The sequence below is a fragment of the Oryza glaberrima genome, chromosome 2 (genome assembly GCF_000147395.1).
Source record: "Oryza glaberrima chromosome 2, OglaRS2, whole genome shotgun sequence".
Taxonomy (NCBI): Eukaryota; Viridiplantae; Streptophyta; class Magnoliopsida; order Poales; family Poaceae; genus Oryza; species Oryza glaberrima.
The window spans coordinates 8804713-8825492 of NC_068327.1; the positions used below are offsets into that span (position 1 = coordinate 8804713).

A 20780-nucleotide genomic window follows, 5' to 3' on the forward strand; every position below is an offset into this window, starting at 1 on the left:
GCGAGCGGAGGCGGCGTCGTGGTCGTCGTCGTCGAGGAGGGAGCCGGCGGCGGAGGCAGGGAGGAGGGCAGCTGGCAGTGGAGGCAAGGATGAGGTGAGCCAGTGGAGGATTTTTTTTGCTAAGTGTGTGAGGGAGAAGGAGAGAGAGAGGAGGAGGGGATGAGTGGAGGAGAGGAGAGGATAAGAATGGTGGAGGAGAGGATAAGGATGACCGTTTTTTTGGAGGTGTGATTTTTGTAGACGGACCACATAAGGTTCCGATTTATTTTCGCAGGCGGACCTCTTAAGTGGTCCGCCTGGAAAAAATGATTTTCGCAGGCGGATGGTGAGCTCCACCCCGATTTACATTTTTCTAGGCGGCTATTTAGCTCCGAGGGTCATACCCGCCTGGAAAAATAAAAGGCCAACGTTGCTAAAAAAACATTTTTTCTAATAGTGTTTAAATAAGTCCGTAAAATTATTCGTATATTCTTTCGAGTTTTTTTAGGTTTTTTATATGGTATTATTGACTTTTCAATATATATTTGATCATTAATTTATCTTATTATTATTATTACAAATATGAAAAAACTATTTAATGACAAAACAAATGAATAATAATTATGTATTTTTGCTAATAAAACGAACTATCAAACATATATAAAAGAATTAACGGTGTTAAATATTAAAATTTTAAAACTAGTGGGAGCAATATATTATTATGTTGAGGAATATTACGAAGTGAAGAGCAAAGTCACAGAAATTGACTAAGGAAATACTCTGTTTTTTAATAGATGACGCCGTTGACTTTTTCTTACATGTTTGACCATTCGTCTTATTCAAAAATTTTATGCAAATGTATAAGATATAAATAACACTTAAAGTACTATGAGTCATAAAACAACTCATAACAAAATAAATTATAATTACGTAAATTTTTTGAATAAGACGAATGATCAAACATATGAGAAAAAGTCAACGGCGTCATCTATTAAAAAAGGAGGTAGTATAATTCTGCCCAGTACTAGGAATCAGGTCATGACATATCCTAACACTAACAGCAGTTTGCCTACATTCATCGTATTCTCTATTACTCCCTTCATCCCAAAATAAGTACAGTTTTAGCACGGTTCATGTCCAACGTTTGACCGTTCGTCTTATTTGAAAAAAAATTGTGATTAGCAATTTTATTGCTATTACATGATAAAACATGAGTAGTACTTTATGTGTGGCTAATTCTTTTTAATTTTTTCATAAATTTTTCAAATAAGACGGACAGTCAAAACGCTAAACACGGATATCTATGGCTACACTTATTTTGGGACGGAGGTAGTAGTACATGACTTGCTATTTCAAAAATTCATCAGCTCATTGCTTCTATGTGAAGGAATGTTGTAATTAGTTTTTTTATTAGTGCCTCGCGGTTTACTGAAGGATTCTGTAATTAGTTTTTTATTAGTGTTCAAACATTTCATACGACACCCTATATAATATCCGACACCACTCGATCTAAACATCCCCTTCATCTTTGAAATCCCAACAATACCGATACCATTATCATTTCCGCCTTAACCATTATGCTTATGTTTCCCAAAATAAAATATATGAAAGAAATGGAAATGGGATTGGCAGTTTTCCGATCGACCATTTTCATATCCCTGCGTCTATGTGAAGGAAACGCTGGCAAATGCAAACTCTCCATTCTTTTGTTTTTTTTTCAACGTGTAATAACTACACACAGGGGCCTCGTCTAGAGATTTATTTATCTAAAGTACAAAAGTTTGGTTGGATACTTGGGTCTCTACAAAACGCATCTACATAGGGGGATGTTTGGATACAGTTACTAAAGTTAGTTCCTTCCACATCAGATGTTTGGATACAAAATTTAGTATTAAACATAGACTATTTACAAAAATAATTACATAAATGAGAGCTAATTCACAAGACAATTTTTTAAACCTAATTAATCCATAATTAGCACGTGTTTATTGAATTATTGTAGCATCATATAGGCTAATCATGGATTAATTAGGCTCAATAGATTCGTCTCGCGAATTAGTCCAGGCTTATGGAATGGGTTTTGTCATTAGTTTATATTTAATACTTCTAATTAGCATCAAACATCCGATGTGACATGGACTAAAAAATTTTAGTCCCATCCAAACACCCCCTTAGTTTGAAAGAACCGGGTGGTCGATCGGTCTATATATAGATGGGTGCAGAGCAGGTACAATAGCAGACTGTAAGCCAGCTATAAACACATATTGAGTAGATAAAAGAGGAGAGAAGAGAAGCGGGCTACAGATTTGTAGCCAGCTATAGCACGGACTAAAACACAATGTATGGATGACATGTGAAACCTTGTATTAATAGTGCAATATAGGTTTATAGGTAACTATTGTATGAATTGGCTATTAAATCAACTATAGTACTTTCTTCGGGCTAATAATACTTGTCGTTTTGGACAAGTGTGATGTCAAACTTTAAAATCTTTGGTTATTTATAATTTGTAAAATATTTGTCAATGAAATATGGTGACTATATGCATATATTAATCTTAAAAAATACTTCAAAAAATTATATATTTGTTAACATTTATATATATATTATAATAAAAAATAACGGTCAAAGTTATTTTTTAAGACCGTACCGTTGTTCAAAACGATAATTATTATCAATCCGGAGGGTGTAGTTGGCTATACCCTAAGGGTCTGTTTGGTACAGCTCTAACTCCTAAATTTAACTCCAGGAGTTGAGTTTGGAGTGGAGTTGTGGAGCTGCCTAAACCCAGCTTCATAACTCTAGTTTATTTTGTAAGAGAGCTCTACCTAGCTCAACTCCCAGTTTTGGTGGAGCTAAAACTATTTGGCTGAGCTCCAACTCCAGAAGAGGTGGAGCTGGAGCTGTGCCAAACATGCCCTCTTATCAAGCTCCCCTTGGACTTCAATTTTGCGTATGCAGTGACGTCAGTTAACGAAGGAATATTGAGATCGACCATAATCAAATCCAGATATCGAGGGTCGTGTTTGCAAAAGGTGTGTTTAGCTAACCGAAGTTAACTAAGCTAGGTTTGTGTTTGCATGTGACACGGTCACAGGGAGCCTCGGTCCAAGGAAGGCCCTTATCCTATAATGAAAGTACTTTACTTTAACTGATTAACCGAACCCAAAGGCTGGTACCAATCCTAATGACTGGGCTTTACTTCAATTAATCCAAATCCGGCCAAGCAAGGCTATTTTTTAAGATAAAGAAAAGAATCTCAGCCTTTGCGACTAAATAAGTTAGATCTACTTATTATATAATTCACTCAATATAGAGCACGTAAAAAACAGGAAATGACTAAACAATAGCTAATAATACCAATATAAAATAGAGAATATATTTATTCAAGTCTGTTTAAAAATCTCCAATCGAATTTACCAAATATCTGCATGACCATTGTTTCTAGATTTCGACACATGCATAGTATGTATTAGTTGCTTGAAGCTAAGGCTATGGCTTGATTAATTAGTTATTGCCAACAGCTTTTACGAAAGCAGATGCAGGAATTGACGAGCGTAACACTGCCGGATTAAATAGGGCCTAGCAAAACCGAAAAAAAGAAAACGAACCTAACGAGCAAAATTACCAGTTAACCGTTGAATGCAGTTAATTAATATTGGTCGAATCTGATTCATATCCTGATCCACAATATCAGATATTTCAACCCCTCAACTATTAAAACTAGTGTAATTTGACTTATTTGGTGGTTTTGGAGGACGGTTTCGCTGACGTGATGCATACGTAGAGGTGTTGACTTGGTTTTTATTCCACGTGAAGTTGACGTGGCACTTATGTGTATTATAATTTAAAAAAATGAGCAGGACCCATTTGTATCACACAAATATAAATGTGGGCCCCACAAGTCAGCCGTCTTCATTCTTCGTCCTCCCTCTCTCTCCCCCCCTCATCCCTCTCTTTCTCACCCCCTTTCTCCTCCCCTTTGGAGGAACACAACGAGTAGGGACCCAGCCGCCGGCGGCGGCGGGCAGGGGCCGGGGCGGCGCCGGAGCTGCGGAGGAGGAGGAGGATGGACTGGTCGAACCTTGGCGGGGAGGGGCCGGTCTCTCATCGCCGAGCGCGTGGCGGGCTTCCTTCCTCGGCGGCAGTGGCGGCGGAGCGTGCGGAGGAGGATGGATTGGTCGAACCGCTTCCTTCCCCGGCAGTAGCGCAGAGTAGCGACGCCGTTTGCCGTCCGCCGACCCCGCCCGAGATGCTGTGGTGGGAAAGGAGTGTATGGAGGCGGAGTAATGTTCGCGGCGGATGAGGAGCTCGAGCTCCGCGACGTAGAGGGGCGCCGCCGCCACAGCTGGGGACGCGCGGTGCAGAGCGCTACGGAGTCCGGGAGGGACCGACGGGCGGGAGGATGCGATCAAGCTCGTCGTCCTCGCCGGAGGGGGCCATCTCATCGGGTGAAGCCTCGTCGCAGAAGTTGCCGGCAGACCCCGTCGTCGTCGTCATTTATGGAGGCATCCAACGAAGCTCACGGCTATCGCCGCCACTCCCGCCTCTGCCGCCGCTGGTTCCCGCCGCATGCCGGGAGAGACAGACCCACATGTCGCGCGCGCCGACGGCTCCCTTGTTAGAAATTAATCTTGTTGTTTCTTAATTTCAGCATGTTTATCTATATGCATGTGTGTATTGTATGGCCTGGCGAGCTAGCTATATGTACGTGGGTGCTGCATGGCTTAGTGAGTAGTGGTCAGTTTGCATGCATGCAGGTTAGTTGGTTGGTGCAAGCAACGACGTCGGCGAGGACTCAGTACTTGTGAAGTTGCGGCCAAGTAAACAGGACGTGGGCGTCGTGTGTGGCTCGAGAAGCGGAACAACCAACTTCGTGTGTGTATGTGCTGTGTTATAAATAGCTGCTCATTGTAATCATTTAGTTAAGAGAAAAAACCAGTGAAAAGGGCACAAGTTGTTTTGGTGCCGCAAAGATCCTGTGTGTTTGCTTCTGTGTTTGTGTTTCTTCCTCGCTGCCTCGTTCAGAAAGTGTAGCCTGTATTCGCGTGAGTTGCTTTGATTCCCAACATCCCTCGATCTCGGGCTCCTCTCTCCCGGCGTTGCCGGTGCCTCCGCCCCCTCCCTCCTCCCCCCCCCCCCCCCCCCCCCCCGCCGCATGCCGAAGAGGGAGAGAGAGATAAGGGGTAGAGAGAGGAGGGAGAAGGGATAGACCCACAGTGGGCCCCACAAATTTTCCTTTTGTGTTAATGACGAATGGGCCCCACATGTATGTTTTTAATTGTAATGCCACCCTACCGCCACGTCAATAGCAGACTAAGTCAACACTGCCACGTAGACGCCACGTCAGCAAATCCGTTCTCTAAAACCACTGAGAGAGTTAAATTGCACCAATTTTAACAGCTTAGGGGTTAATATATCTGATTTTGCGGTTTAGTGTCATGAATTAGATTTGGGTCACTTTTAAAGGAGTCAAAGTGTACTTATTCCTTAATATGCTAAGCCATGTCATGTCCTGTTAATCCGGCACGAGAGCCGGCCCAACGCGGGATTTTTAATTTTGGGAATAAGTTCACCAGAGGTCCCTCAATTTAACAGCAAGATTTTTTGAGGTCCCTTAACCGCAAAACCAGAAATCTTCACCCCTCAACTTTACAAAACCGTCTAATTTAGGTCCCAAGACAGTATACATGGCTGGTTTTAATGATGTGGCATCCTAGTCAGCAAAAATAATTAAATAAATATGGGGGGCCCACATGTCAGTGAGAGAAAATGATGTGGGCCCCACATCTCTTTTTTTTTCTTTTTCTCTTCTCTTCTCAACTTCTCAGCTCTCACGCGCAGGCGGGAAGTGGCGGCCGACAGCGGAGCGGGCGTGGTTGCCAACGCAGCGGGCGCTGCGGCGCGCGGGGAAGAAGCGGGAGAGGGGGAGAGGAGGCGGCCGGCGCCAGAGAAGGGGAGAGAGGCGGCCGGCGCGACCGCCCGCGACGGCGGGAGCGGCGGCCGGCGCGCGCCTCTCCCCATCCGGAGCCACGGCGGGTTAGCAAGCGAACGGCATACTCGCTATCGCCAGCCACGCCGCCTCCACGGCGCCGCGCACCTCCTCGGCGCGACACCGGCAGAGGATGCGGAGGAGAGCGGCCGGGGTGGACGCGTGCGCCGATGGGAGCGCCGGGAGAGGGCTCGACGACGAGCAGGCGGGTGGGCAGGCCGTCGATGCTCCGCCGCCGCTTCGCCTGCCTCCGGAACCCGCCACAGAATGCGCGTCTGTCCAGCCGACGCATCGCCTCCGGCGTCCGCTCCTTCGGCGGCACCGTCCTCAGCTGCCCCGTCTGCCTCCGGTCACCGTCGTCGTCGTTATGAAACACCCATTAATTAGTTTGCACGCTGCATGCAGCTAGCTAGCCAACCGGATTCATGGGGTTGTCCACCATGCCCTGCCCGTCCATGGGTTGGTCCAACACGGGAGGATGCCGTGCTTCTCCAACTGCCCACGCAGTCCGACGCCGCTCAACATCAACAGCTGCTGGCTCCCCAGCGTCCCGGTGTGGTCGCGTGCGCCGATGGGAGCGCCGGGAGAGGGCTCGGCGGCGAGCGGGAGAATGGGCAGGGAAGGGTCGAGCTATGGCATGCGGGTGGCTGCGGTCGCCGCCCGCCGCAGGCTCCGCTCTCCGCCGCTCCGCGTGCCTGCTCGCCCGCCGTCGCCGCTAGTAGCCGCGCTCGCCTGTCGCTGCCTCCCGCCTGCTCCGCTCTCCAACGCTCCACCTGCCTGCTTATCCGCCGTCGGCACTCGCAGCGACGCTCGCCCGCCGCTTTCCGTCCTGCCTGCTTCGCAGCTGCCGACTCCGCTCTCCGCCGCTGCCACTCCGGCCGCTTTGCTGCCGCGGCGACTGCTGCAGCTCTCCCCTCTGCGGCAAGAAAAGGGAAAAGAGAAGAAGAAAGAGAAAGGAAGAGGATGATGCTGACAAGTAGGCCCTTACTATTTCCTTCTCACTTACTCGTGGGTCCCACATTATTTTTTTATTCTTTTTGCTAATTAGGATGTCACGTCAGCGAAACCGGACGTCTATACTGCCTAGGGATTTTTTTTGGACGGTTTTACATAATTGAGGGTACACATTTCTGGTTTTGTGGTTAAGGCACCTTAAAAAATCTCGCTGTTAAGTTGAGGGACCTCGGGTGAACTTATTCCTTAATTTTGCGCTAGTTGGGCCAACGTATAATAGTCCAATTTTCAGCCCATGTCCGCATTGCGACCTCCCTCTCCGTTGTTCAGCCCAAGTAAAATTTTGGGCTCATTATGGTCGTTTTTAAAGTTTTTAAATTTGGAGCTTACTAGAGGACACTGATAAAAGTATGTTAAAATCAGCATCAAATTTAAGTTGAAAATTCAATTTTGGTTTTAGCTTTGGTTTTGACTTATTAGAGTATAATCAATGAGGGTCGGAATAGATTCTGCTTAATCTAGACGAGACTATCATCATGCAAGTCTAGCTAGGTACGACCTACGCGTTGGCCGTGACCGCGACCTTGACCTTCATGCCCGCGGTGCAGTGGTCCCGGATGCTGCAGATGAAGAAGGCCTCGCCGCCGGCGAGCTTGATCCGGTCGTCGCCGGAGTTGTACAGCTTGGACGGCCCGGTCACCGTGCACCCGCCGTACCCGGCCCGGTCCACCTCCACCACGTTGTGAATCTTCGCGTCATACTTGAACACTGCGTATCCACATCCATATGTATTTATATATCAAACTCATGATCAAATTGGATTAAGTCGTTTTTGTTTTTTAAGACAAATTTAGGTTTGTCCAACTACAACGCTAAATTAGTTTTATTAAATATATCTTGATAATATTTAAAAAATATTATATTTCTATAAACATAATCAAAGTTAAAAATGTTCGACTTCTCTTAAAAGTGAAAGCAAACTTGTAATACAAAATACAAAAGGGAGAAAGTATAAATTATGTTGCTCGATCGAGCATCGATCTCACCAAGCTTGTCGCCGGGCTGGATTCGCTTGCCGTTCTCCCAGCCGGCGACGCCGAAGGACCATCCCTTGTTGTCGCCGACGGCCCAATCCTCGCCGTGGACGACGGCGATGGCGGCAGCCGCGCAGCAAAGCGCCAGCAGCAGCCCCGGCGCGGCGGCGCTTCCCCGTGCCATTGATGCTACTGCCGGTGCCGCAGTTTCTTACGAATTAATTAACGTTGTCACCCGAGCTCACAAGAACGATCAGGTGATGTGATGATCGACTTGGCTGCTTTCCTTTTCTAATTTCTAGTATCGTTTTGTGTCTATAGGGGAAGGCTCTGTTTTTATAGCTAGCCTTTTCTAACAAGTATGCAAGTGCACAAGGATACCAAAAGATGGCATAATATAGGGTTCATTTGCGAAAGCAGCATTTAGCAAAGATTTAAGAGTAGTAAAACAGTAGAGTAATTAATCATCAATATTAATCAACACTGAACAACACACCCATGCTGCACAGGCCCAACTAAACCTGAACAACCAACCCCGGTCGTACAGATCAAACCTCAAAACCAGGAATTATCCATTTCAAACCAGGAGTCAAATTAATTATCACATTATTATCATTAATGAGTAGCGTGGGACTAATCACGAAAAACATTGTTAGACCTGCCCATAACCGCGGGCACGGCTATTCAAATAGTTTTACTCTGGCCAGAGATGTACCACTGTACCCCACAAGACACGATTCCACACATGTTGCCATGCCCCGAAGTACCACCACGACACTGCAAAGGGGAATCGTGACAATACCCTTCGCACAACACAACTCACCACAGTGCACCATTCCTGGATCATAATCACCCCCTCAAAAACCAGAGGCATGGACTCCCCAGCGACCCCCACGGACTTCTCGCCGCTTCTCAGTCTGGCACCCCGTAATGAACTATGCTATACAAAAGGTAAAGCCGTTGCCCACGCTGGCTTGTGGTTGGCACGGTTAATATTTCACAATAGTAGCTCGCAAACCGGTCCTTAATTGTCATGAGCACGACCTTCAAAACCATGTGCTCACAACCGACCATTAATTATATTTTAATTATCAATTAATTATCATAACACGATTGCCCATCGTGAGCTACCATTAAATATAACCATAAGTAATAGTGAAGCATAATTTATCTCATTAATGAGCTAATGTTTCTAAGCACAGCTAAGCAACTATAAATAACATCTAGCTAAACCAATTCAATATATAAGGTCCATGCTAGTCAAATTATAACCCATAGGAAAATAAAGTCATCTTCGGCCATAATTAAATGGGAAAGGCTCACCACCCGATGACATTCTAAAATAATGCATAAGTTGAAATAAAACATTAGCTTTAAACGGGTTCAACATGCTCAAAGGGTTGTTTGGGATCTGTGTGACTTGCCTTGCGAACAAGCGTCTTCAATTCGTCTTCAGGAACTTCTCCAACGATCCTTCAAAACAACGGAAAACTAAACCTATAACGCAAAACGAGAAAAAACACTAATAAAAACCAAATGAACAGTGCAATTAAAGTTCATAAATAGGTAGAGCTTCAATTGACATGAATTATGAAACTTGAACGACCTCATTCCAAGTTCGTACGAATTAGTTATGAATTTTACAAGATTCAATTCCAATTAAACCTATTAAAGAAAAGACTATTCCAAATTGATTAAACAATTTACAAATGATTTATAGCTGAGACAAAAATTAAAACATCCTCCGGAAATAGATTAGATCATACTTGGTAGATGACATATATTAAAAAGGAATAATATGTCATTGAAAAGAGATGACAGAATTTATATTGATTTTACAATGGCTTGAGATGATGCGGATGTCAGCGATAACATCATCACCGGCGGATGGCTCTGGATAGCAACGAGGACTGAACGGCGACGCTCCGACAATAAGGGGACAGCTCCGGGAGAGAGAAGACGCGACGACGAACTCACCAATGGCGACGGCGACGAGAAACGGCAACGGGAGATGGCCGGCAACGACAAACGATGACACAACGGTGGAAAGCGAGAGCACTAAAGTGAAGAGGAGAACAAGACAGTCCTTACCCACCCTTACACGACGACGAGCGACGATGAACGGCAGCCGGCGACGAGCTTCGAGCGGCGGCGAGATCGGGACGACTGTGATGGCGGCTTTACGGCGAACACCGGCGGAGGAGAAGAGGTGGACGGCCTTCGGCTTGGCGCTGCGATGCCACCGGAGGAAACGGCGAGGTTCGGCCACCACGGGAGAAGCGGCAAAGCTTCGCCGGAGATCAAAACATGGCGACGGCTCGGCCTTCACGGTGACGGCGACTTCCGGCGGGGTTCGGCGCAAAAGAACGGGTGGCCGGGGTAGCTCACACCCTTGCGAAGCCGATGGAAGTGGCGGCGCAAGTCGGCGACGACCAGAGAAGCGGAAGACGGTGGCTAGAATTGGTGGCGGTGGAGAGAGAAGGTGAGCGTGGCGGCGGCTCTAGGGCTAGGGAAAAAAATCGGGAAAAAGGAGGAAACGGAAGAGGAGGCCGAGGGGCTGCTATTTATAGCCAAAGGAGGAGGAGATCGACTCGGATACGGGAAGAATCGGCGATGGATTAGTTAGGGTTCGCCAGAAAAACGGAGCTCGAAACCGCGTCGAATTCACGCAATATACAACGGTATTCAAAGGGGTTTCTTAGGGATAAGGTAGAGTAGATCGAGTGGAATCCGTTCCCATAAATAATTTGGAAAGAGGAGCAACGGAGAGGACGAATTTGGTGGGGAGGTGGCGCTGTACACGGGCACGGCCGTGAGGAGACCGACCGGCTGGAGGTTAGGGGCGATACTGTAGCAGAGAGAAGCAAAACAGACTTCTTTTCGGGCTTCCTTTTCTTTACTAGGCCTGATTGCTAGAGGTATGAAAACTGGACTTCGGCTAAGAGAGGAAGAGTGGGCTGCTGCGGGCTAAGGAAGAGAGAGAGGAGAGGAGTGGGCTGAATTCGGCCCAGACAAAGAGGATGAATTTTAATTAACTTTTTATTTTAAATAATCACTGAAATGATCTTTTATTTATTAAAAATACTTCCAATTCTCAAATAATTCTGGGAAAAATCCAGAAAATACTTGGACATTAAAAATATTTAATAAAATTTTATCTATCTCAATTTAATGTTTAAAATTTTCATAGATTTTATTCACACACTTACTTTAATCATTAAGTAATTTCTAAAAATTCCTTTTTCACAACGATTTATAATTTAGCAATTTTTGGGTGTGACACATTTCTTCCCCACAATTTTACAGTGAAAGATTGACGATAAATGTTAACAAGATGTGAAGTATCTCATCCAATAACAGCAATGAAACCCAAAAAAAAAAAAAATCCTACCACACGAATGAGATTAACATGTGAAATTTAGTTGAAATGCAAAACAGGCTTTGGATTAGAGTTTTGCATCACAGATATCCATGCACAGTGAACAATGTTTAATAATGAACAATGGGGAGTCAACAAAGGGGATTTCTAAAGCCACTATGCATCTCTATGAATAAACGATACCCTGCCCCGTATGCCTCCTCATGTACAGGAACGGGATCGAGAAGCACTCTTACCTTGTTCGCAGGCAGGATCGACGGCTTGCAGGGTTGAGGAGCCCTGGATCAGTGGCGGCGCGAGGGACTCGAAGCCGGTTCGCCTTCGAGGTCGGGACAGTGATGGAGCGACGCAGCGACGACGCCGACGGGGCTGCAGGCTGCGGCGGCGTGGAGCGTCGATGGAGGGCAGGCCTGACCTCGCCTCCACTAGCCGTCACGCGGAGTCTGCCATCGATGGAGGGCAGGCCCGACATCGCCTCCTCCAGCCGTCGCACGGAATCACGCCCCTATGGCGGAAACTAACGGTGATGCGGCTGCGGCGGCGTGGATCGGGGCTGGAGGTCAGGCCCGACCTCGCCTCCTCCAGCCGTCACACGGAGTCCGCCATCGATGGAGGGCAGGCCCGACCTCGCCTCCTCCAGCCGTCGCGCGGAATCACGCCCCCATGGCGGAAACAGGCGGTGATGCGGCTGCGGCGGCGTGGATCGGGGCTGGAGCGGCGACGTTGGAGTCCGGGGGCGTGGTGGAAGGGCGAGACAGTGCTGCGCGGCGCGGTGCGACGGTCGACGGGGGCTGGCGGTGGCAGTGACGGCGGTTAGGGTTGGGAATCGCGGGGGTGAGGAGATGCGAGTGGCGGCGGTGCGAGACTGAACTACGGGGAGACGCTGGAGAGGGCGAGCCGGTGGCGTGACGGTGGCGATGGGGATCGGTTGAGGCAAGCCAGCAGCGGGGATCGGTGGTGACGAGGAGCAGATCTGCACGGAAGGTCTCGGCAGCGACCAGGCGAGGAAGGCATCGGCGGCGACGTGAATCGGTGGCGGCGAGACGATGGATGCGACGACGGCGGAGTGGCGGTAGTCGAGGGCGGCGGCGACGGCGGTGGCGCGGGGATCGGTGGCGGAGAGACGATGGATGCGACAACGGCGGAGCGGCGACAGTCGAAGGCGGTGGCGACGGCGGTGGTGCTGCGTGAGAGGAGAGATTAGGGCGCAGGTCGTGGTTGGGGAGGGGCTGCAGCGCGTGAGAGCGATAGAGAGGGGGCAGAGAGGAGCGCGCAATCGAGGGAGGTGGGAGGTGGGAGCGATCTCAATCGTTGAGATTTCAGAGAGACAATCTGGACCGTTGAGTGAGGAATGAAAGAATGAGTGATGAGTGATGAGTGAAAGTATTTGTTGAACTATAGGGTAGATAAAATAATAATTGGAGTTGAGCATATGAGCGAACGAGACACATCGACATCGCTCGCACTCTGTATCCAGTCGGCCTCCAATTTTTTATTCCCCAGTGTTGTCTCCATTCTATACTTGCTTTCTCACGTCCCTCTAACTCTTTTACGCTCTGAGTCGCCGCCCAACATCATTAGAAGGATATGGCTCATGAGCCATAGCACCAGCGTAGAGGCCTCCATATGGAAGTCCTCAGATCTACCCACCACGGCCATCAACATGCACATTGTGTACGTGCTTTTCCGAATGCCCGGACATGCCGTGCACTAACGCACACACTGCACGCCAATATATGCACCTCCACCGGTGTTGGTGACCACCATAGACTTGGCTTCGCTAGTGCCGGCACCGGGTCGGTGGAAGAAGAGGGGGAGGCATGGTTGGAAGAAATGATGGTGCTCTTGGCGGATCCGGACACTCCTGAACAATAAATGATGGTGCTCTTTCGCTCTTCCTCCTCTAAATAAGAGGAAGAAAGCAGATTCAGTTACCAAATTAGAGGGAAAAACTGGACGGTGCTGGCGTTTGATGTTTTTGTTACACTTTATTGTTTTTGAGTGTTTCACTCAGTTTGACTGGAGGTTGCACTTGCACATGATTTGTACGGCATCAACTGCCTCGTTGAAGGAGTGTGTTGTGCCTTTCACCGTCTCGAATGTGCGTGGTAACAAGTTTTTTCTTGATGTTATGGCTGTTTAATTTATTGTTTCACATATTGGTTTTTTTGTGTTGCAATCCGTATTTCTTAGTGTTGCATCTGGTGGAAATATTTTTCACCGAGTTACAAACTATATATATAAAAAAAACACCCTCTTGTTAAGTGATTGAACAGTGAACAACAATTTACCTAAAATCAGGGCGTACTCATATCAAAATTATTTAACGTGTGTCAAACAATTTCCCGCTCAGAAATGTCTAAAAATAGCGGCAGAACCCCGCTGGCCACATGCCATTTACACATACTGTGCTAGCTTTACACATATGCATGCTCGGAGAAGAAGGTGTGCGAGCCACCGCTTCCAACGTGGTAGGACCGTAGGGGGGAGAGAGAGAGAGTGCCCTGGCTTGCGCCCTCACTGTTGCCGTGGTGCTGATCATGCTGGTCACCGCCATCATGGTGGCACTCCGTTCCACGCATGTCTTAAGTTCTCCGCACAGAGTTGCCGCGGAGGTGCCTGCTGGCCCCACCGTTGCCACCGCCGACGGTGAGAAAGAAGGCGTGATCCTCGGTGCCGCGACGAACCTTGGGAGGCAATGGCCCTCGCAGGGGCGCCTGACTCTGCTGTTGCTGATGGACCCTCCGTCCCTCCGATGCAAGCACAACCGTCAACGCTGAGGGGCCTGAATATTTTGCTAACTTTTACGTATTAATTTTGCTATATATTTGTCGACAAATTTTCTCCCAAAAATTTGACAGATGTAATTACAGTACAATCGTAGTGTAATTACACTGTAACTTGCATGTAATTACACTGTAACTATAACGTAACTTGTATCCAACTTTTAAAAATCTCCCCGTAACATGTTATTTCAGTAAAATGAAAGTCGTGGGAACAAATCCTCTCACATGTGTGTGCTGTGATTTTTTTTTCTTACTCACCAGAATAAATCTTGTAATAGATCTAACGATTCAAAATTACATGAAACTTACATACAAGTTACAGTGTAATTACATACAAGTTACCGTGTAATTACACTACGATTGTACTATAGTTACATCTGTCAAATTTTTAGGAGAAAATTTGTCAACAAATATATAGGTGATCCCATCAATTGGTTATCACTAATTAATCATGTATTGTAATTACAGGAGGATTGTAATGGTTATCAGCTATCAGATGCAACCTACAGGTCGCAAATTAAACAAGAGTTTTCCATCTTTTTTACACCTTCGTGAAGTAGTATACTAGTATCAGTATTATTATATTAGAAGTGATACTAACTGTTAGATTACGGGTTCTACTATGTACTAATGGGAAAAATAATATTACACCTCTAGTAGTTGATGTAGTAGTTGATGTGGCAGTACAAATCGATATGATGTATTGGATTAAAAAAAGTAAACGGTTCAGATTAATTCTACTACAAACAGAGAGCATTGTAAAACACCTTTTTTTTTACCTGAGTTTATATATTGGTATATATCTTACCCACTTATTCCAATAGTTGACCCTCAACCGACTGTTAAGTTTTTTTTTTTCCTAAAATGACCATACTTTCTAACTAGATAGAAATTTTCACTTATAAAAAAATAGAATGGCGGAATCTCATGGCATACAAGGGATATCATGAAATTTTAGGGGTATGCAAAAAAATTTTCTCATTAAACAATGAATGGTCTTCAAAACTTTGCATAGTGTTGAGGGCATCTATACCTTTAATTTTAAACCATAATATTGCAGTATTATAGTTTAATACAATTTTAGAACAGTATTGTTTATCATTTTGAAGTAAAAGTGGTCTATATACTATTGGTAATTGGTAATGTCCACGATCTATTCAGCCTAACAAAACCAATTAGGTGAAGATGTTATTGGTGTTAATGAGTGGATCTTGACAAGCAATTACTTTGAGAAAATGCAAAACATCTTATATATGGTGTTTAAACACATGACATAACATCATCTTGAGTTCCCGTAGCAGTGATGGACATGATTTAAGTAAATGAAATTTTATTTATCTGCAATGGAAATTATTTTGGTATTCCAGTGTTCATATTCCATATGCTATTCGCAATATGATCAAACATGGTAATAATAATAAAACCATCATACACACTACTCCCTTTATTTCACATTATAAGTCGTTTTGACTATAGTTAAAGTCAAACTATTTTAGCTTTAACTAAGTTTATAGACAAATATAGTAATATTTAGTTTCATTAAATCTATAATTGAATATATTTTCATAATATATTTGTGTTGGGTTGAAAATGTTACTATTTTTTTCTATCAACTTGGTCAAATTTAAAGCAGATTGACTTTGACCAAAGTAAAAAAGACTTATAATCTGAAATGGAGAGAGTATATGGAATGATGTCTAGTTGATCCAAAAACTAGTTGAACAAAGCTAACATGCTTGTTTGAAGAAATATACTAGAGAAAATTGAATTATGATATACCTACATTAAAAAGGGTATATTATTGAAACATGTTGCTCATATGGGTGCACGGGTCAGCAACTAGTACATATATAATTAAAGATATTAACGGGAAATTCCCTGTCGGGAAATGCATACTCGTCCTCACAAGGCAAAAAAACAATCGCCATCCCTGGGGAATTAAACCGTGCAGGATCCTCATCTCCACTTAAAATATAACATACTAGGTGAAACCCCGCGCATTGCTGCGAGAATTTAGTATGATAACAATAAAAAAATAACATGTAAGATAGCTAGATAACATCAGATTAAGCAAATTAATGTGGTTTATGATAATTTAAATTTAAATAGTATGTAGAATGGTGATTCAAACGTAAAAAGTAAGGTGATATGATTTTATGAAGGAAGAAAAGTAGGGAGATAATTTGGACCGTAGATTAATCATCTAAAGGCTAAAAACAATTGATGTGATATGACTTAATTAGAGGAAAAAAGGAGAAAGATAATTCGGACCATAGATTAATTATTTAATCACTAACTAAGTGAGGATGAACTATATAAGTATATAGGATATCATAAAACATAATAAAGATATACATTGAAACATTATGTGAATTATGTTGGATGATAATTTAACATGTTTGTATTTGAAAAGCTCTTAAATTATAAAAACTATAAAGATATAGCATGTTTGCATGATGTTTAAATGTGATGATTGTTAGTGGATGATGATGTGTCATCTTGTTAATTAGTGGATGATGATGTGATATCTTGTTAGTGGATGATGATGTGGCATCTTTGCATGTTAAGCTTAAGGAGTTAGTGGGGGATAACTTTATAGTAAGATATGATACATATTAAATTATATAAATAGTGCAACACATATATTCATACTTCGTATCAATATATATATGAACATATCCACTAATTCACATGATAAAAACACAACATTATTGTAAACCAACTATCATAAGTAACATAAACACGACAAGAGCAAAAAACAATTAAACAAGGATCCTTATACAGGTCTCAAATGGGAAAGGAGATAGAGGATCATCCCCGCCCCCACGAAAGTGGACGTGTTTCCTCCTCTTGATTTCATGTGGGAAACCAATTCAAACCATCCCCATCTCCTAATAGAAGAAAGAATTACCATAGGAAAATGGAGAACAGAGTCCAATTTCCATCTCTAGATACAATCATCAGAACCAATCAAATGCACCAATTGTGGATGTGAAATTATTATCGATAAATGGGACGATGCAACTGAAACATTTTGTGCGTGAGGAAAGCAATTCAAGTGCTCTACCGTTATAAATTTTAGTTTTCATCTCGAAACTAATTAAAAACCAAACAGGAGCAAATTATTTTCCGATGCATCGATCAATCGATCAACAAACATAATCTATTGGGTGGCCATGGTGATCTTCATGCCATTCGTGCATTGCCCGGGGAAGTTGCAGATGAAGAAGACCGGCGGCGAGAGTGATCTTGTTATTGCCGGAGGCGTACGTCGTGTTGCCGGCACTGACCGTGCAGCCGTCGAACCTAGCTTGGTCCACCTGCACCACGTATGTTGTGCATCATTGGGTTGTAGTTGAAGACTGCATCGATCATCTTTTATTAAAAAAAGTTTTTTCTACTAAATTCATGTGCTTCAAATTTTTATTTCCTGCGGTACGTGCGGTGTGTTGCTTGGTGTCTCTCTAGTTCTTCTACACTCTGAGCTATCAATAGTGATCCATAAACATTGCTAAACATGAACATGCTAACAGGGATAATAGCATCTAGTAACAACATCAACACCAACACCACTGCTTTTGGATCTAGATCATCTCCTGGGTATGTTCTACTCACTCTAGTGTTAAACATGTTACTAGATGTTGTATTATGTTTGTCAACATGTTCACGTTTAGCACTGCTTATATATCACTTTCTATCACTCAATTCATGTTTATTATGATATATTTCTAGATTAAAATATGCTGAATAACGACTAGATTTGGAACAGATCTGGACAGTGGAGTGGAGGACGAAGACAAATACAGACACCAAAGAAAAGGAAGAAGGTGGATGTTGGTGTCTGACATTTTTGTTACACTTTGTTGTATCGAGTATTTCACTTTGTTTGTCCGGATTTCGCCCTTGCACATGATGCAGACTACCTCACTGAAGGAGTGTGTCGCGCTCTTCACTGTCTTGAATGTGCTCAGAAACATTTTTTTTCTGTGTTGTAGCTGTTTTTTTTATTTATTTCACATATTGGTTCCTTGGAGTTTCAATATGTTTTTCTGAATATTGCATCTAGTGGAAACATTTTTCACCAAGTTATAAACTATCTAAAATAACTCTTGATAAGTGATTGAACAATGTCCAACAATTTACCTAAAATCGGATGTGTGCAGGGGCCTAGTCACATCAAAATTAATTAGTTAATGTGTACCACTCAGAAATGTCCAAAAATAGCGGCAATGTCCCGCTAGACGCGGGCCATTTTTGTATCATGTGCTAGCTCTACACATACGCATGCGTCACGCCTTGCTCGGAGAAGAAGGTACGAACCACCGCATGCTACATGGTAGGAGAGAGAGAGAGCGCGCACCACCGTAGCAATGGCTTGCGCCCTTACCGTCGTCGTGGTGCTGATCCTGCCCCTCGCCACCATCACGGTGGTGCCTCATTCTGCGTATGCCTTAAGTTCCCCGCACAGAGCTACTGCAGAGGTGCCTACAGCTGGCCCCACCGTCGAGGCCGCCAACGGTGAGGAGAAAGGCGTGATCCTTGGCGATGCGCCTGAACCTTGGGAGGCAATTGCCCCCGAGGAGGCGTCTGGCCCTGCCACCGATGAGGAGGAGTACAACGCAAATGAAGCATGGGAGCTTAGAGCCCCCACAGGGGCGCCTGGTGCCGCGACCACCAACGGTGAGGAAGGCATGACCCTCGGCGACAAAACTGAACCTTCGGAGGCGTCTGGCCCCACCACAGATGAGGAGGAGTACAACGCAAATGAAGCATGGGAGCTTAGAGCCCCCACAGGGGCACCTGGTGTCGTGGCCGCCAATGGTGAGGAGCAAGGGGCGATCCCCGGCGACACGACCGAGCCATTGGAGGCTTCTGGCCCTACCACCGATGAGGAGGAGTACAATGCAAATGAAGCATGGGAGCTTAGAGCCCCTGCAGGGGCGCCTGGTGTCATGGCTGCCAATGGTGAGGAGGAAGGCGCCATCCTCGGCGACGCGACCGAACCTTGGAAGGCAAGGGCCCCCGAAGAGGCGTCTGGCCCTGCTGCTAACGAGGAGGAGTACAACGCAAACGAAGCATGGGAGCTTAGAGCCCCTGCAGGGGCACCTGGCACCACCGTCGCTGATGTCGATGGACCCTCCGATGCAAGCATGAGCGCCAACGCCAAGGATACCTGACCCTTTTGCTAAATTTCATGTATAGGCTGTGTTCTTTGAAAATGGCGAAAAATACACCCTGATACCCTGAAATTTTAATTACGATGGCTATCAATTGGTTAACACTAGTTAAACATGTATTGTAATTACAGGAGGATTGTGATGGTTATTTCTTTCAGATGTGCTCCCTCCGTTTCACAATGTAAGTTATTCTAGCATTTCCCACATTTATATTGATGGTAATGAATCTAGACATATATATCTATCTAGATTTATTAACATCAATATAAATGTGGGAAATTGTTAACGACCAAATTTAGTAATATCAGCATCGAAAAAAGGGATTAGATCGAGGTGGAGTCGAAGGCGGAGATTGATCCGAGAACAGAGCAAGAATCGGCTGAAGTCCAGATCGGCTACGATTAGGATCGGCTGGGTCTGAGTCGGACTAGGTAAGCCGGTGCAGCCGATTCCGACAGTATAATTTGGTGTATGACATCGGGTTGAATTGAGGTGCTTCAAGATGATTGCCGCACATGGATAGAGTCCTGAGAAGGCAATTGTATCTATTAATTAGGATGTTTTATGTAACTTAGAGATATGTTTGGGTAAAAGTCTGCCGTAAAGACTTATGGTAGAGTTTGTTAGAGATAGTGGTCGTGTCCGGTATGGACATATCTTGTAATTCTCGGGTATAAATAAACCCCGAGCCCTATGTAATTTTTAACACACACGTTCAAATACAATTTCGGCGCATCGCCACCTTTTTGCTTTAGTTTTGTTTCGACGAGTTCTTGCTTTCGGGTTGAGCTGCATCGGTTTCAATCTTCAACAAGAGGTAAAACTTGTTATGATGACTTGTGTTCTCGAGATTAGTGCTTCCATCTTTATGACACTCTAATCTTATCTATATAATTCGTCGAGTTATCATATATCTTACATAATCTTTGGCAATATCGTCATCTAACCTACAATCGGCTAACATCTCTAATAGAAGGCAGCCGATTAGGTCAAATAGCGACGTTGTTCTAGATTATATAAGATATCTACCACTTTATGAAACATCCAGCGGCTTGATTGTCTTGATATTGTTCTTCTTTTCATACTTAATGCTGCATCAGTTGAGTTTGATCTATTAAGTCGTGCTTAGAATATCGATCTCTAGCCTGTCCTCTGGTTGCCGATTAGGGTAGTATCGGAGTTTCAGCCGATCTTATCTAATTTAACCATATTCGATCTATATGCTTCAGTGACATGTTAAATCCGCCCTTTATGTCAAGATCTTATTGCATTTAAGTATATTAAGCTTTTATTTGGTATATTATACTTGTTTTGATATCTTTATATAGAGTAGTGTCGGAGTATTAGCCGATACATGCTAGATCTATCTGATCGGCTATGCTATAAACATATATAATCCTGTTATTAATATATATTTCGATCTAAGTGATTTATACTGTCTCGGCATGGTGATCTATCCCAATCACTTGATTTAAGTAT

The 20780-nt window shown here is 44.5% G+C and overlaps 2 protein-coding genes across 2 annotated transcripts; one reads left to right on the forward strand and one right to left on the reverse strand.

Moving 5' to 3' along the window:
- Nucleotides 1-7484: 7484 nt before the first annotated feature.
- On the reverse strand, nucleotides 7485-8143 carry LOC127761136 (basic blue protein-like). Its single transcript, XM_052285366.1, has 2 exons — nucleotides 7972-8143; nucleotides 7485-7693 (listed from the first exon to the last, which is right to left on the reverse strand). Exons 1-2 carry the CDS (start codon nucleotides 8141-8143, stop codon nucleotides 7485-7487), a joined length of 381 nt encoding a protein of 126 aa, XP_052141326.1.
- Nucleotides 8144-18494: 10351 nt separating this feature from the next.
- Nucleotides 18495-19301, forward strand: LOC127761926 (uncharacterized). Its single transcript, XM_052286257.1, has one exon. The coding sequence runs from the start codon at nucleotides 18495-18497 to the stop codon at nucleotides 19299-19301; it is 807 nt and encodes a 268-aa protein (XP_052142217.1).
- Nucleotides 19302-20780: the final 1479 nt, after the last annotated feature.